An 18900-nucleotide genomic window follows, 5' to 3' on the forward strand; every position below is an offset into this window, starting at 1 on the left:
TTATTGCCTAGTGCTCCTGTATGATCAAGCAATATGATCGGAGACTGACTGATTCTGCATCTCACATTTGTAGTATTTGGGCATTGTCAATATTTATGAAATGACAAACATACTCATCATTCTAGAATATATATCAAAATTGAGTTTGCTATCGCACCATACACTTCCTTTTTCTCAGTTTTCAGTTTCGTTTTTCTTTTTCCACTACAACGATTTGTTTCCAGCACACGGTTTATGTTATTTACAGGGTACGTTATTAATTCCAGCAATTGGAACTAACTTTCTTTAAGCACCTACGGATGTACTCAAAAGATAGTTGACATGAACCAAAAGTTATCACATTTGTGAGTGGCAGGCAGCATGTTTTAAAATCTCTAATTGGATGATGGTTTCACTCAAGGGTCCAATTAATAGTCTGCAATTTGAGAGAATGTTTTACTGAAATTCCACAGTACTTTGGTGGAAAAAGAAAACACACAGATGTACTTTGAAACTATTTAGAAATAAACCACTGACATAGGAAACGGGAAACTGATTAATCAATGAACATCTATATGAGCAGTAAGAAATAATTTCTAATTCAGATCTACAAAAGAATTTGTCCTCCCGGAAAAACTTGAAACCAATTCTTAGTGTGTTAAAACTCACCACCCCAATCCAACATGCCACCTTCATCATCTGCATCTTCATCTTCATCTTCATCTCTTTCCTCACCTTCAAGGTTCTTTTCTTGTTCAAAGAGATCTTGGCGAGCCCCTTCACCCTTTTTTGACTTCAAATCATTAATCTCTATGACCCCCAAGATCTTTTCACTTATACACGACTCAACCCTCCCTTGCTCTCCAGCCTCTGAGGGGATCATTCCAAGTAGTGAGGCACAGTCCCCAATGAAATCCTCATCGTTGGATGACAATATGAGACCTGCAATTGCCTTTGATAGGTCGGGCACATAGTTTCGTATCTGAAATGCTCATGACAACCAATTCAGAGAAATACCTATAATTATGTGTGAAATGAACCCACACATGCACATGCCCATGCACATATGCAAGCACGCAACGGAGAACACATGCTCAAACACACACTAGTGAAAGGCATCGCACGCATGTGCAGATAGTGGAAAACTATGTTCAAGAGAGAATAATATAAAAGTAAAGACTTAATTTGTAATAGCAGAAATAATAACAGTGAATACCAATGGTTAAACACAAAAATTAAACATTAGTCTTTTTAATGTTTTATTTTCCCAAGAAGGTTCTATTGTAAACATTTTCATCAATTTTTGGGGTTCTTTTTCACCAACAGCTGTAGTGAGCTATGCCGGTAAATTATTTTTCAGATTTTCTTTCAGCTTATATCAGAGGTTTTTAAAATGCTTTAGAGTGCATTCCTGACTTTGCCATGTTTGACAGTGATTTTCAGTTATAAAACAAATTTCGAAGGAGTTATCTTAAAACATAAGTGGTTGTTTTAGGCGGGCATATTTGTGCTAAGTCCATGGGGTCATTGGTCTACCACTTCTTTGTGACTCCTTTCTTGTTGGGAAGGTCATTCATTATTATGTCCAATATAGGAAATCAAATTTATTGTGCATATCTAAACAACAGTGAGACTTCTCTGGATATTAGGAGTTTATGTTTAATACAATCATACAACATTAATTAAAATTCATTATAGAATTGGCTTCTCACAATTAAACACAAATTTGTGGAGAAGCTTTGGAGTTTGGAGATGTTCTTGAGCATTACGAATCAGCTACACATTAAATCTTTCACACAATCACGGGAAATGTAAATGTTCCATTTTTTTAGGAAAATTAAACAGTATCACGGCAAAAAAAGAAAGTCTAACAAACAGGAAAATCAATCACATTGCCAATAGATGGGGTATTTATTATTGGAGGTTCTGAAAGAATGAGGTGTCATCCTGCCGCCTCTTCTTTTTTTTTCTTAAAGTTGTGATCCTTTTGTGTCACAATTGCAACTGCGAACATCATGAAACAGCCAAGAGATGCATCAAGGTTTACCCTGAGCGCATGCTTGCTAAGAAAAAAGCCTGTATATTTCGCCTTCAAGTCATCCAGTGCAAGCTGAATTGCTTTCTTAACAAGGCTCCCCTGGTTGTTCACTCGTGTCTGTGGAATGAAGACTGTAATATAACGTCAAGGAATGCAGGAAGAAGGAAATCGGTAAATAGGTTAACCAACATCCTAAAAACAGTTGCACACAATGTGATTTGGATATTCTTTCTGGTAATTATGCACCACAAGATAAATGTGCATAAAATATGGTAGATCCTCCCATTCTAACACAGCGTCGCCATTGCCATCTAAACTAGTGGCTTTAACAGCCAAACCGTATTTCTGCCAATTTATGCAAGTCAATGCATTCAAGGTCGATGGGGGGAATGAACAAGGCATGAAATCCTGGAAATATAACACCTGGAAATGTTTGCTACAGTCAGAATTGCAGATTAAATTAGCATAACACAATCAATAAAAAATAAAATATGACCGATAATGCTAGCTAAAACATAATGTGGCCAACAAGGTTTATTTGATTGAAAATTATGTAATAAATTCAATTAATTTCATCCATGCAAGAATCTAGGTATTTAGGAGTACCATCCGTGGGTGTCAAACCCGTTTGAAAAGAGAAAGGGCTAGGTCAGCTTGTTTGGGCTTTTGATCTCCCTCACACAAAATGATATATATCTATCAGTAAGCTAAAGCCTAGTGATGGTGGAAAAGTCATTTCCTTCATCAAAATCAGTTGCAACATTGCAAGCAGTCTTCAAGGCAAAAAGGGCAGTTTTTGTTAGAGAGCTTGCACAACGTGCACAAAGAATCCAATTATAATTAAGGTCTCTACATTTAGGTTTTCCAGCTCAGCAGAAAAGGAAGCGGCCTTGAATTTTTTTAATATATCATTCAAAAACCATCTCTCTCTCTCTCTCTCTCTCTCTCTCTCTCTCTCTCTCTCTCTCTCTCTCTCTCTCTCTCTCTCTCTCTCTCTCTCTCTCTCTATGAATTTTTGCTTTTTGAGTCCAAAAACTGTTACCATTTCATACAGTGTTAAAAAATTTGGCCACCTAGTTTGAGGGGCCCTAAATAACCTGGACGTCCCAATGCAGGACAGGTTGCCTCTTATTTTTCAATTTTCTTATTAAAATTTACAAATGTATTTTAGGGTTCATTTAGTCTTTTAGGGATTTTAGTTCAGCATTTAGGATTTTTAAGGATGTTTAGAAAAGTAGCAAGAGTCCTCATATAATTACCTAAATTATCAAGGGTAAAAATGTTATTATAAAACTTATTTTAATTAGGAGTTCTATTTCAATTAGAATTAGGATTTCTTGAGTTTATTATAAATGGGAGTCGTATTAGGGTTTTCCTTTCTTTGGATGATATTCGTTAAGAATTTCTTGGTTAAACTAGAGATAGCTAAGAAGATTGCCATGTAATCTTCCACCATTATTTGCAATCAACTTTTCAGTTTGTTGATTTCTTTTTGTAAATTCATCACTACATTAGATCTTCGATTTCTTTATTCCTGTAATTTTTTTTACCCGTTGCATTAGTTGGTATCAGAGCAGGTCGTCTCCCAAAGCATCCCAAAATCCACTGTGAGTTTGTGCAATGTCTGCTAGAGGAAGTTGATTTTGTGGTCATAGGGATAACAAAGTCACATGGGAGCAATTCAGTGATCTAAAGTTAACATATGAGATACATCAAAAACTTTTGAATTGAATGTAGTTCAAGGAAATGGTCCATGACGTGTACCCAAACCGCCCTACATGGTGTATGATAATTTGTGAAATTAATGGATCCAAGTCCAATCATAGTAGTGGATCCGGTTCAGCGGATAATTCAACTCACAAGTAGGGGTGAGGTAATCTCGCTGCTTGTGAGGACAGTTTGGCCTGTGAACTTGAGGAAGCTGATTATAGAGAACCTTTATTTTTTTGGAATGAGTTAATTGTCCTATTGAATAGAAAAGGAGGTAATACAAGTTGCCAAAAAATAGGCTCCCCACAAGCCAGGAGCTCTATACAAAAACAAATCTTAAAGAGAAGCAGGAGGTTTATACAAAAAGAGAAAAGGCTTGCCCACTAGGATGCAGCCCTCTACAACATTCACCGAGAGGGTGAGAACGAGAGAAAAGGATAAAAAAGATGCACCCTGCCTTGTAGAAAGCTAGTAGAAGAAAGAAAGGGTGCTACAAAACTCATGTTCTGGTGTTGAATGCTCCTTTCTTAATGAGGATGTCGGCTGCTATGTTGGCCTCGTACGACCATAGGCTTACAATGTGAGTAATCTTGTAAAAAATTTGAGCTGGGATCCATGGGTAGGGAGAAGCCCAGCGAATGACGTTCTTGGAGTTACCCTTGACAATTAAATTTGACCTCCACTGGGGATTGAAGCTCTCAAGCCTCTCGAGAAGGGCTAAAGCCTCAGCCGTCTGAGAATCCGAATGGCCTATGTGTTTGGAGAAAGAAACTAGGATGTGATGCTCGTGGTTTCTGATTAGACCTTCAATGCCTGAGGAACTAGGGTTGCCATGGGAACAATCGTCAAAATTAAACTTCGTCTGGCCTGGTTGAGGTTGTCTCCACGAAGAGGCCCAAGGAATGTGGTTTTGCCTTAAGATTGGCAAAGCTTGTCAATCTCGAACAAAAGAATAGTAGGGGACTCCCTTAAAGCTTTTGTGGTTAGTCGCCCAAAAATTGACCCTTGGATTTAACTGTCAAAAAATGGTAGGTCTGGACCTTTCCCCACGAAAGGTCCATTGTTTCTTTTGGTCTAGATGACCCAAAGAGTAGCTGCCACCAAGCCTTCCATAGAAGGATGCCAGCATTGGGCCAGGGGAAGGGCTGAAGGGATATGAAAAGAAGTGGGAACGACTTGGTGGTAAACCATTGCCACCTGAACATATGGAGGATGGCACCCCATAATTCCAGGGCTAGGGGCAACGGATAAAGAGATGAGAGTTGGATTCCTCATCGGCTGTGTGCATCACACATCTAATGGGGATGGGTAAACCAGTCTTTGGAGCTGGTCCACCATGAGGACTCTTTCAGACAGGGCTATCCAATAAACACTTGAATTTTAGGGGGAGCACTGGAGGACCAGGCTTGAGCAATAATGGAGGTGGGAGAAATGGAAACAGTGAGCAGTTGTAGAAGCATGTGGTAGAAAGAGGAGACTGAGAAGACTCCCGAGGGAGAAGGGCACTAGATGATGAGGTCTGAACCCTGGCGGGCAAGGAAAGTGGTATGAAGGAGGGAGGAGAGGTTGAGGAAGTTTGATTCCTCTGAATCAGTTAAAGGTCTCTAGAAGGTGGGGTTCCACACACGAGATGAACCTGAAAAAGGTATTTCATTGGCCACAAAAGTGAGGCAATTATGTACAGCACATAAAGGGAACCTTTATTTTCATTGAGTTGTTTCCAAAATCTGCAAGTTGTAAATTGGGACTCACGACCAATCTTCGACATGTGTTCAGAAGAGGTTTTGGATATCATGGAAAGTACATGTGATGGCTATGATGGAGATAAAGAAGAAGGCAAGCCGATCTCTGAGGGCCCTCTGTTTGATGAAGGGCAAGACCTTGACGATGGAGCCCAAGTTAGGGACTCTCTAATCAGGCAGGCACCAAGGAGTGAGGTTAGTGATTGTATGGCTTCTCATGAATCACGAGGCCCATGTAACTGAGAGACGAATAGATATTGACCATGACTGTGATGAAATGAGAACGATTCAGGCACCAGATTGCATGACGCAGATATTGGTTTTAGAGTTTTATTAGAACTCTTAAAGTTGTAGAGTTTTAAGGTAAGAAAGAAGTTCTAGGAAAGATGGACAATGCAGAGAGGAGAATTCTAACGGAATTAGAATTCCATAAGCTAGAGAAAGATAAAGATGGTGATCGAGCTCTATGGAATCATGAAATCTCAAGACGTTATGCTAGTGAGGACGGTGCCTACCCAGTGGTTGATGATATTTCCATTGATATTGAGATTCAGGTGAAAAGAAGAGGTGATTTTGAATAGGGATGACAATGGGCTGGGCTGTCCAGCCCAGCTTGGTCAATCAAGCCCTGGAAAACTAGGGCGTGGGCCACAAAATATGGCCAAAGGGATGGACCTGGTCCAAGCCACCACAACAGGAGGGAGAATAGTAAAAATTGAGCTTGAGCAGAGATGGCCCTAGAGGCACTGTATTTTTTAGGCCCAGCCCATCCTAATCGTGACCAGACCTGGGCCAAGGCCCCTTCAGCCTGATTCGGACCAAACTCGGGTAAATGGCAAGCCCAGCCTAGGCTGGCACCTTGCCAGCCCGCCTACGCTGGCACATTGCCAGCCCTAATTTTGAGCAATTTCACTAGAGAAAACCTTTAAAGGCTTTCCAATGTGATTTTCAATGTGAGTTTACGTACAATTGAATTTCATAAATTTGTATCAATTCCTCATTATACATATTAAGGTCCATTGCTTGATGATTTTTTCCATCTAGCCATAACCCACAAGTCCCAGGATCATGTGTGCAATGTCCGTTTTGAAGACGACCATACATTTGATGGAGGATACATCATAGACACTTACAAAACTCAAGGATGAGTTTCTCCAACCAAGAGAGACTAATGTAGGACAAGATGCCTCTTATTTTACAATTTTTCTATTAAATTTTAGAGAAGTACTTTTAGGGTTTTCTAAGTCTTTTAGGAATTTCTGAGTTTTTTAAATATTTAATATTTTTAAGGCTGTTTGGAGAACTAGTAAGAGTCGTTATAGAATTACCAATTTTATCAGGGGTAACAATATCATTTTAAAATTTATATTAAATTGGACTTCTACTTCAATTAGAAGGTCATTTATAATGAATAGGGATGTGTTTCAGGGTTTTCCTTCTATAGTTGAATAATATTTGTTTAGAATTTTCTGGTTAAACTAGTGATTGGTAAGATGCTTGCCTGGTAAACTTCAACCTTCTAAATTTCAAACAAATTATCAGACATTGTTTGTCTCTTCCTTTGTGAAATTTTCTTTCACTAAATTCACAACATGAGCAACCTATGTAGCCACGGGCCTAAGTGCACACCTAGGTACTCAGTTGCCTGCCTAGGCACATGCCTACTCCTATGTGCCTAGGTTCCACCTCAACATCTTGTTGGTCGAGCGCAGAAAAAGACCCTTAGCCAAGGGTAAAAAATGGCTTTTCACCCCCTTAAAAAGTGGGGAAAAGGGTCTTGGGGTGAAATACAAGAGTCCTTATACAATTAAACCCTTACCGAGTGATAAAAACTTGATTAACACTGAGAGTTTGAAATTATTTTTATTTTTAAGGTTGACCAATCAAATACTTTTTAGGGTTGTAAGTGGTTGCAAAAGAGGTCCTTCACCAACCAACAGTCACTGATTCAAGCCAAGATCGATTGAGTATTGAAAGATTAGTCAATTTAAATTTTTAGTTCAAGGTTTGGTATTTTTGTGAATATTGGGTTTTTGTTTTCATTTCATATTTGGTTTTTGTTGTTGTACTATTTTTTTGAGTTTGGCTTTGGATTTGTGGCCAATTTTCAAGAGTGGTTTGAGTTCCATTAGGATTGGGTAACCCAATATTAATTAAATGCCATTTAAGTCAAACCAAATAGATTTTTTCTCTACTTCATTGCTCTTAAAAATTCCCTAAAAATTTAAAATGGGCAATAATATGGCTTTTTCTACTTTATTTACCTTTCCCATTTTTTGATGATTTCTCATTGATATTTGATGTTGCATTAGTGACTTTTTTAAATATTCGAGTAAATTGTTTATCGATTTGTATTTTTTTTTTTTATAGTTTCATTTCGTAAATGAGAAAATATACTCTAGGTCTGTTAGCTTTAGCGTTCAATGCTTACTAAACTGTCGCATCCTAGACCAACAACTTGAATTTTATAAACCACTAAAACAAAATAAGTAAAATAGTAAATTCACGAGTTTTACATTAATAATTCAGATTTAGATATTAATAAATATCTGCTCTTACCTTCTAGATATCTGGCCCTAGTAATTTGTTTTTGGTAAATCTATCATTTTGTTATGTTATTTTATCTAGATTTCATTTTGTCAATTACTAGATACATTTTCATACCGTGTGTTACATTACCACATACTTCATGTTGGGTTTGTTGACAACATTTTTTAAAAATTGTTTACCATTGTCAACTTAAGTTTAATTTGTTACACCCTAGACTTAAAGATATGTATTCGAGATTAGATAATGTTAGTTTTGTGCATTTTACAGGATTTAGGTGGTTGATAATTGACTTGGATAGGCGACGATTTATTCTTCTAGTTCTAATAAACAAGTTGATCAAGGATAGAAATACGAACAATGCCCCAATCTAAATGACAACAATGGGGTTGAGTGCAAATTTTGTCACAAAAGTTATCATGCCAACATTAATTGATTGAAGAAACATTTCGCAAGCATGAAACAAGATATTAAACTCAAATCCTTGCAGAAGCTAGGAGAGATTTTCGGAGAATTTATAGGGGCTCCAAAGCAGAAAGAGAGTAGAGAAAAAAATAACTTGACAATATTACTAGACCAATTGTTATTTTTGGAGAAAGAGAAGAGGAAGAGGTACATGCTCTAGAAGGGGACTCTAGAAGTAAACCGGTGGAGATTGAGCAGAGAAGGCCTTGAGCGAGGGGGCCCATGGATTCTTACATCCAACTCACTCTTAAAGTTGTACTTCAAGAAAGAACAAAAGGATAATAAAGATGAGTATACAGAACAATGGATTTATCAAAGCGATATTGAATGTCTCTATTTGAAAAGCTTCCAAGCCATGATGGAAGCAATGGGGCAATTTGGGCAATAAGGTCTACACCATATGAGCCTAAGGAGCCATTACTTAAAAAAGAGGTGCAAATTACTATTAAGATTGAGAGAGCAGAGAGAGTATTATTCAAGCACAAGATAAAGGAACTATAGATGTCTTTTTCATTCTATATAAATCAAGGGGCAATGTGCCCTACAAATACACATAGATCCCCATGACAGTCACAACATAAGTAGGTCAACATGCATATGAGTTACAACCATTATGCATAACTATTAGAGCAAAAGTCACGCAAATACAGCAACTCTTACAGCAAGAATATGACTCAAACATGATAATTGTTACAGCAAGAAAATCACCCTTTTGCGGTATAATATTATGCTTATTATCACCACATGCAAGTTTCCATAATGGGCATAAGGCCCACACAGGTTTCTTTAGTGGGGTCTACAACAGTTACTACACTTCCCCTCAAGCTAGAGTATATATATCATAGATGCCCAGCTTGTCCAAAGTATCCTTTAGTCAAACTCCATTAAAGGCCTCGGTAAGTTATGCCTACTAATTGATTCTTGGAGCGAACAAAGGGAGGACACATCGTCGTTGAAGCAACCTTTTCTCTAATGAAGTGAATTGCCACGTGATTATCACAATGTAGAAGAATACAAGTGGAAACATGAAAATCCATTTGTTGAAGAAGAGAACAGTGCCAAATTATTTCACATGTAGCACTTGCCATTGCTCAATACTCGGCTTCTGCTAATTAATGAGCTACAACACTCTACTTCTTACTCTTCCAGGTGACTAAATTACTATGCATTATAATAAACTAGCCACTAGTAGATCGTCGATCAGGAGAACACTCAGTTCTATCTGCATCAAAGAAACCTTGAACATCAAGACTGTGGCTAGTATAAAGTAGCCCTCTCCCTGGAGCATATTTTAAATATCATAATATGTGATAAACGGCCTCCAAGTGATGGGAACATGGTGCATGCATAAACTGACTTGCTATTCTTAAAGTGTATGTAATGTCTAGTGGTGTGATAGTCAAAAAAATGTAACGGTATAGAAGCGAACTCTCATATATTTGGAGTACAACTGTGTCAAAACTCAAGACAATACAACTTGAATTTTACAAAATGCACTTGAAATTCAACTTACAAATGAAATTACAACAAAGTCATTGTGATTACAGTAAAAAAAAGACTTCAAAACACACTAAAAAATAGAGGATACAACTCAACTAGGGTCCCTTATCCATCAACAAAATAAACTACTCAAGGAGATCATCAAACTACACATGTATGAGGAGCTTTTGACTATAGTGATACGTGCATCTATTCGAATTGTGGTTCCACAATTTATTGGCCAAGCATCCCACAGAAAGTGGGAAACCCCTAATTAAATTGAAATATTATTATATTATTATTTATTTTAGGGGTCTTATTTGGATTAGAAATCCTACTTGGACTAGAACTCCTGTGTCAATTAAGAATTTGTATTAAAAAATTATTTGTTAATGAATCCAAATGATATTAGGTGTCCTATTTAAATTAAGATTCCTACTTGAACTAGGGCTCCTACTTAGATCAATATTCAAATTAAAATAGCAATATATCTTACCCTAATTTGATTAAAAGTGGATATGGGTGAAAGATTCAAAGGATAAGGTTCCCAAAATTCTTCCTTAATTCATGATGGCATATTTTTGGGGCAGATGGCCTAGATTTGTTTTCTCTCTCACCTCACAGATTACCATGAATCCTATTAGTCAAATTGAATTCTTACTAAGACAGGCATACCATAGACCTCTTGAAAAACTCTAAAAAGGGGGGTCACCTGTTATTTCATTCATTCAGTTTGGTGCTACATTACGGCATCACCCTAAGAGCTTTCAGAAACACCCTAGACCTAGTTCACGCACTCATGCCCAGTTCTTTAAAGGATTGCCAAAAGAGCTTCCCAATAATATAAAATTCATCAGAGCCAAAGGTTCAAGAAGTACGCCATCAGTGTGGTAATCAGGTGTGGGGTACAAAGTCCTAAGGGGGTAATCCTAGGCAAAGTTCAGTAAGTCTTCCCAGTTTAATTTATTTATTTCAAGTTAGAAGTTACAAATTTATATTTATTTACAGTAATTCTATTAGAATTCGAATTTGAAGGGTTTCAATTCAGCCTTTAGTTTTATTTTGGCAGTAAAAAGTAAAGATCCAAGATTGTAGTAAGTTTAACTTTTTTTCCAATTTCTACGTTATATTATGGTAATTGTAAGTAGAAACTTCAATTATTAATAAAGAGATTTTTGAATTCATACCTCGGTATTCTACATAGCCACACCTTTGAAGACATAGGAAATGCTGGGAAATATTTCAGAAGGTTAACTACCAAAAGAATTATATTATAATGTGATAACTGATGAGCACTGAATATTTCAGAAGGCCAAGTACCAAAATCTACATGAGATTTGGAAAATGTGATCTTCACAAAACAGAAACAGAAACTTTGATCGATACAAAGACTTACAATTTACTCATATGTTACCAAAACCTAAAATATAAAAGAGGAATGTATACAAGTTGCTGGGTGCAAGGCATATCATGGTTCCACTAGTAGGAAAATGTAGCATTCTAAAGGAGCTTACAACATCCTTTTAGAAAGACGCCCATAAGTTCTAGCCAAGCAAAAAAAGTCAATTCATGACGCTAGATCTCCAAGACCAATACCTAGGCTGATCGGATCTTGCATTTCTCTGACGATGGACAACCATAAAGGCCTATCACAATTAAGAATACAGGGAATAAGGATAATCTAATTACCAAGATATTGCAAATTTCCAAGCCATGCTTATTAATAAGCAGCGAGTTATAGCCACCATATAAATTTAAGATCAATATCAAGCACAACATCTGACACTTGTGCAAGGCTTGCCATTCAAGAATGCTCATATACCTAACTCTCCTAAGTATTTAGACTGATAAACTAATATCAGCAGCTTTAAAAGGTGAAATTAAAAGAGTCAAACTGGATATGTAGTGTCACTAGAGTTGTACCGGCATAAAATTTAAGAAGAAAATGTTGAGAAAACCATCATTTGTCCTCATATCATGGGCTACTGGAAGGCTTCAAAGCTCTATAGCCATTAAAAAAACAGTTACTATTATAAAATCCACACATGCTTAACTGTCATTAAGTGCTTGCAATAATAAACTAATCAAATTATCAACAACCTTCAAGAGTGAAACTGAGGATGTGCGGCGTGAATTCAGTGCATGGACCAAAAGAAAAACAAGTTAATGACCGAACCTTCGTAAAATTATTGCCTGTCCTCAAACAAGGAATATTAGAAGACTCTGAAACTCTTGTCACTACAAAAACAGCTTCCACCACCTGTTTTGTGCCTTTTACATTATCCATACTTGCTGCTCCGGCCCCAAGCATGAATTGTTCTCTACCAAACAGAAATGAAAAAAGCATGTATATAAAATGTTGAATGAGAAATGTGTATCTAGGGATGAGTTATAGAAATGGTTTAACTATAGAAGGTACAAAAAATATAGAAATGCATCAAGTAATACAAAAAAGTAGGACGGCATGAATAAACACAGTAACCAATAGACAGGAAATCACAAGCTCAAGAAGATACTAATATTATAAAGTGAGAATGAGATGGAAAACAAATATTTTTATAGAGGGATAAAGGAAGTGATTGCTCAATCAGAACATCTCTCTCTCTCTCTCTCTCTCTCTCCCCCCCCCCCCCCCCTAAAAAGTTCATATAAAAATAATCATGTAAACTAGAGACAAGGATGTAAGAACCCCTCGTATCCACTACATAAATACTTGGATAAAGTATAACAAAGGTAAAGATTTATTTGCCCCCAATAGTCCCATTTAATCTGGGGTGAAATCTATTCAGGTTGTTCCATCTAGAGAGATTTTGTGAAGATATTGTTTAGATAAGAAGTGCAAGCAACATAGTAAGGCATTATCTCCTTAACAAACACTTTTCCAAGTGATTGCCAACATCAATGTGCTTCATGCTGCATCAAAAATAAGATTAACAGCCATATGTTCAACTCTATGTTGTTACAATATAGAATAAATGGTGTACTATTAATAAAATTTCAAAACCGATAGGGCAGCCACATAAGCCCAACAATGATTCCCGTGGGCAGCCAAGTAAGCCCAACAATGATTGCAGTGAACATGAACTACAAAGTTTGTTGCTACATAAAATCAAATTAGACATGGAATGTGTTAGTGGGAGGCAATAAACAGGAACCCAACCAATCAGCACCAATACTTTAAATAGAAAAAAGAATATTGTAGCACTTCAACTTAGTCAAAGAGGACACTTAATTAGAAATGTGCCCTTGGCCTGGGTGGTCAGGGTGGTAGAACCCAAACATGATGTCCAAGGCTTCTATTCCATTTACAAGATTTATTCGGCAGCTTAAACCTAAGCAAATCTTACAGGTCATTGAAAGCCCCATCTACTAAAACAAACACGATTAGAAACCAGTAATGTCCCAAGTCACATTTTACTGGGCCACTTTGGTAGAATGCTTAAGGGAGAATATAGTTGTTGGGATCGGGAGCAGGAACAGTACTGGGATTGACTAGTATATAACACTAGATCAGTATTCATGATAGGGATGTGGCAAAAATTTTCCACTGGCTAGCAATCTAATACAACCCTCCACCTTTCTCATCCAACCTTGAAACCGGCAATGGTGGGAACGGTCAAATGACATATCAAAAGTTCAAACTACAGGTCAAAACATACATACCAATAAATAAAAGTTGATGGGTCGCACGGAAAACATTTGCCGGATATCTACTTAAACAGATCAAAGAAAATTGGTAAAAAGCTTTCACGTGTAAATGTGAAAAGAGAGTGAGGGGTAACAAAGGGAGAGAAAGGGAGATGTGTGAGAGAGAAAAAGAGAGAGGTAGCGGGGAGGGAAGAATGAATGCATAGACGTAGCATGGGGAAGGAGAGATGGGGGGTGGGAAAGATAACGAGGCAGGTGCGAGAGAGGGAGGAGATAGAGAGAGAGATGGTGGCAGAGACAGAGACGTAGCACACCAGGTAAGGGAAAGTGTTTGGAATGGTTGGTTCATGAGAAGAGCGCCCAATAAATGATGGGGGGAAGATTGCAAAAATCATTAAAAGAGCCTTTAATGGAGATCTTAATTGGGGGCCCTAAATAGTCATTCATTTCAAGTTGAAATTTGCAAATCAAACACATAATAGGTTAAATTGTAATTGACAAATTTTAAATTTGTATTTATGCTCAATTTTGCATGAATTAAGTGGATTTCCACAGAAACACACCTTAAGGTTAATTCAAAAAATCAGTTTTGTATTGGCCATTTTGCACCAATACAAATGCTTCGCAGATCGAAAGTTTATGAGGAAGCATTCACCAGATGACTTGCAAATGTTGTTAAAGGATTTAGCCTTTAAGTAATCCCAGACCTATTCACTGAATTAGAAGCAACAATAGAGCTACAGTCAATAAGTTTTTCACAATTTTTTTTATCTTTTTGCAAGGGGATAAAATATTTATAGCACGAAAACAGCATGTTCATACATTAAAAGAACCTAAAAAATCTTAGAAAGTAGTAAAAGTATAAGTATGCATGTGCGTGTGTATGAAAAGATATTATCAACCAATTACTTGATGGAATAGTATTGGCCCAACGGCCCATATTCAACCTTACAAATCCTATGAACGTCCATGGACACTATTTGAATTTCAAACATTTTTAATTTTTTTATATTCGTTGACACTAAAATTTTGGGAGCACATGTGTATCACCAGGGGCAGAAAACAAAACACAATATGCAAAATTTTAAATGACGTAAATTTTGTTCATTGTGATTAGAAATATTGAAATGTTACATATGTGTAAGCCCGCACAAGAAAGGAGGGCTGTTTTAGATAGGCAGCTTGAAGAAACTTTTGCTGCAACCTACAGAAAATTTTTGTCACATCCTTACATTGAATCCCAATACAATGTTATATGCTCATGCTAGGCGCTCCTTGGTGGAAAAGGATTTGTGTAGCAGACTACAAATAGATAGAATAAGGCTCAGTTGATGATGATGATGATGATGTTGTGTTTCCCCTTTAATACTATAAACAAATGTGATTCAGATCAAAGTAAATAGTTGAGAATGTCAACTAGGACAAAGATTTCAAATTGAAACCTGGACAAAAATTCATTTTAAGGTGCTAGCTAACTCTGAATGGAGAAATCAAAGCATTAAATGAGGAATGTTTTTGAAATTTGCGATAGAATATTTATTATCAAGGATTTAAAAAACAAATGAGTGACCCAATTAGTCAATTCAAAAAACCAGGTCAAGTTGGTGGATCGACGGTTCGGATTGCAGAATCGGCAAGATTTGACCTTAAAAAAATTTCAAAATCACTTAAATTTCTTAAAAATCTAGTTGTTTTAGGTTGCCAAAAAAAAGTCATATTGCATTGTAGTTTTTCTTATTTTATTAATACATAAATACTGAGAAACTCTCTCATGCCCGAGTGTTTGTTATTTATTACATGCAGTTTATAGTCAAAAAAAAATTTAAAAATATAACTCATTGCAATAAAATGGTCTCTCCAACACAAATTTTTATAGCGAAGAAAAGGAAGCGTACAATAACCTTGAACCTTTTGATTTAATAGAGAGAAAAAAAGCAATGGCAAAAAGTATTTGCCAAATAAAAAGATTTAAGGCATAATAATGAGCATGAAAAATATGTAGAATTTGGAAACATGAATTTCGAATCACATTTTAATGAAATTAAAAAACAAGATAAGTAGATTCATGCTCGCAATAAGGAATAATGGATAGAGCAACTTGAAAATATATATTTTGAAGCACCCATTTTGGATATTTTAAAATGGTCACTTATTTTCATGCTAATTGAACTTTAGCATGAACATTTTAAGGAAATTAGAAATTCTAATACAATAAATAGATTAAAAAATGATTTGAAAATAAATTAATTTTACCATGAAAATTAATTTATTTTCACGCTAATTGAACTTAAGTGAACATTTATTTATCTATTAAGAGTGAAGTGTGTGAACTAGCATTGGAGATTGACTTTACCAATGTTACATTTATCTATTTTGAGCCTACCTTTTGCCGTTTTTGAACCTTCTACTTGAACTAACTTGCACCTCCTAACAGGTGTTGCGCTAGGTCTACGCCACATATAGCCAGCCCACTTAAGTCTATTCTCTCTCATCTTATCGCCTATTGACGCCACACCTAAATGTTCCTGAATGTATTTTTTGAGATCAATTCATCAAATCAACATAATAATCATCACCTTCAATCATCTTCAGACAGAATCTTCATAATCCCTAACACTTCCATCTAAATCGAGGCCATCATCATGAGAATCATCACCCTCTTCACAATTTTGCTTATCTTCCTTAGTATCTTTTGAATCTACCTCCTCCTGCACTATTTCCCACATCCTCTGTAAAGTATCAGCAGTAGTTGTTGCTCGAGTGGCCCTCCTACGATTAGAGCTAGACCTGAGGCCTCCTCAACCATATACCAAGATAAAATCTCCCCAGAAAGACCTCTCCAGATCAAAGTAAATAGTTGAGAATCTCCGATGGACAAAAATTTCATTTTAAGTTGCTAGCGAACTCTGAATGGACAAATCCAAGGATTAAATGAGGAATGCTTTCGAAATTTGCAAAAGAATATTTATTAACAAGGCTTTAAAAAACGAATCAGTGACACAAATAGTCAATTCGAAAAACCAAGTTAGGTCGGTGGATCGACGATTTGGATCGCAGCAAAAAATTTTAAGTTTTTTTTTACACGAGGTTGTCGGTTCATTCCGCTCCACATAAGGGAATCGCTGATTCCACTATAGTGAATTGGCAATTCGCTACAGGCAATCACGAGAGGGAAACAACCAGTTCCCGATATATTGTGGGAATAGGTTTGCCAATGACAATTCCCAATCTGGATCGGCGATGTTTTAAACATTGCTTATTATGTAGTAGTTGCTAGAAAGCAATAGATTTTGTTAATAATATATCTATTCAATGTATGCAATTCCCTCCTTTAAAATTTTGCCTTTGGTATCGCATGTTTTTGAATTAATAAGGATCACATTCATAGTTGTATATCAGTCTAGGTGCATTACCTTAATTACTTTACAGGCTATAAAAAAGTAATATACTACAAACTCAGTAATGCAAATAGATCGTTACTTTAGCTAATTGGTAGGACAAATGCCTAGTTAAATAAATCCAAGGTTCAGATCTCTAACACCAAAGATAACTAAGATGCACCTAGTACATACTCATATTCCTCACTAGAACCTCGAGCTGAATGAAAGCGTCTAATCCTTTGGGATTAAGGTATCACCTGATGGAAGGGGATCCTAGGCTTGAATTCCAAAGACCTAATCAAAAACCCTAGATGTGGCTTCCCAAATTTTGCAACCAGCAAACACAATAAATACAATTGTGCTCAATTTGAAGAAATTCTGCAAAACAAATTCCCTTATTGCACTACCATGATCATCACCAACCCCTTTTTCCTATTATAGGCAATGTTACAAAAAAGGCTAGGTTGCGCCTGACCAAGGGCCCTTAGCACCTAGGCATGAGCCAAGAACCTCAAGCACCTTGAGGTGACAAATATTTAAAATTAGGGATATATATGTTGTCCAAACACACAAATATGCAGATATTTGTATCAATTTTGCATTTGCTTAGCATTTATATGTGTTCTAACAATTTTCCATGTAAATATATATGCATGAATGTTGAAACAAGTTCAAAACTTCAAATCACTGAAAATTGGTATATATATCAAAATACCCATAAGAGATCAATTGTTTAACAATTTACCCAATTGCAGCTATTCCAAGTCATCATCACATGTATTTTGATGGGTATTTTGAAATCAAATCAAAAGATATGGGTAGAATGTTAAATAACGCATCTCTAATGAGTATTTGGATAAACTTCCCTCAAAAACTTGGTGAAAAACATAAACAAGTTCATAGTGTATTAGTCTCCAATTGTCCAACCCATACTCTGTAGTGGCGTACAATCATCATACACAATTACACATACAAACATAGTCACATACACTCCAAGTCTCCCATAAAGCCAATAAAAAATGGCGCAATACAAAGACATGAAGAAATACAAAAGAAGAGAAGAAATCTTCAATTCTTCATTATCATCAACATCATCATCATCAACGCCTTTTCCCAATTAATTGGGGTAGGCTACATGAATCCTAGTCCGCTATTTTGCTCTATTAAGGGCCATGCCCTCAGCGCGACCACAAGTCCCCATATATTTTCTCACTACTTCCAACCATGTCCTTTTGAGCCTATCCTTTGCCCTTTTTGAGCCTTCCACTTGAACTAACTTGTACCTCCTAACAGGTGTTGTGCTGGGTCTGCACCACACATGGCCAGCCCACTTAAGTATATTTTCTTTCATCTTATTTTTTATTGGCGACACACCTAAATGTTCCCAAATGTATTCATTTTGAGATCTTCAATTCATCAAATCAACATATTAATCATCATCTTCAATCATCTCAAGACAGAATCTTTATAATCCCTAACGCTTCCATCTAAATCGAGGGCATCATCATTAGAATCATCACCTTCTTCAAAATTTTGCTCATCTTCCTTAGTATCTTCTGAATCTGCCTCCTGCTCCTCCATTTCCCTCATCCTCTGCAAAGTATCAGTAGTAGTTGTTGATCGAGTGGCCCTCTTATGATCATAAGCTAGACCTGAAGTCTCCTCAACTATATACCAAGATAAACTCTCCCCAGAAAGACCTCTTCAGTCCTAAGGTCCCCAATTATCCACTCAACAGCATATCCTTGTCCTTAGAAGAGATGATATAAACACCTCCCAAGAAACTGGGAGAGTGTTCAAAAGGTGACAAATCTGCATGGGCTCGAGAGGCTTCATGTTGATAGCTTCGAGTTCATGTACTAGTACCCGGAACACGTCCACATGATCCACAACTTTTGCTCCTTCCGCTATC

At 36.7% G+C, this 18900-nt stretch overlaps 1 protein-coding gene across 7 annotated transcripts in view; it reads right to left on the reverse strand.

Moving 5' to 3' along the window:
• Positions 1–413: 413 nt before the first annotated feature.
• LOC18430515 (type 2 DNA topoisomerase 6 subunit B-like) overlaps positions 414–18900 on the reverse strand; it is a 42333-nt gene continuing 23846 nt past the window's right edge. For 5 of the 7 annotated variants that reach the window (XM_088860286.1, XM_088860285.1, XM_088860287.1 and 2 more), the window contains 4 exons: positions 12137–12281; positions 2243–2440; positions 2027–2149; positions 414–961 (listed from right to left, as the gene is read on the reverse strand). In XM_088860286.1, the coding sequence (XP_088716412.1) occupies positions 638–961; positions 2027–2149; positions 2243–2440; positions 12137–12281 (790 nt within the window). In that variant the 3' untranslated portion in view covers positions 414–637. Of the gene's footprint in view, positions 962–2026; positions 2150–2242; positions 2441–11883; positions 11964–12136; positions 12282–18900 lie in introns of those variants that run through there. The other 2 variants (XM_088860288.1, XR_016050852.1) reach the window with 2 other exon arrangements.

The sequence above is a fragment of the Amborella trichopoda genome, chromosome 3 (genome assembly GCF_054954075.1).
Source record: "Amborella trichopoda isolate Santa Cruz 75 chromosome 3, AtrichopodaSantaCruz75HAP2 v2.0, whole genome shotgun sequence".
NCBI lineage: Eukaryota > Viridiplantae > Streptophyta > Magnoliopsida > Amborellales > Amborellaceae > Amborella > Amborella trichopoda.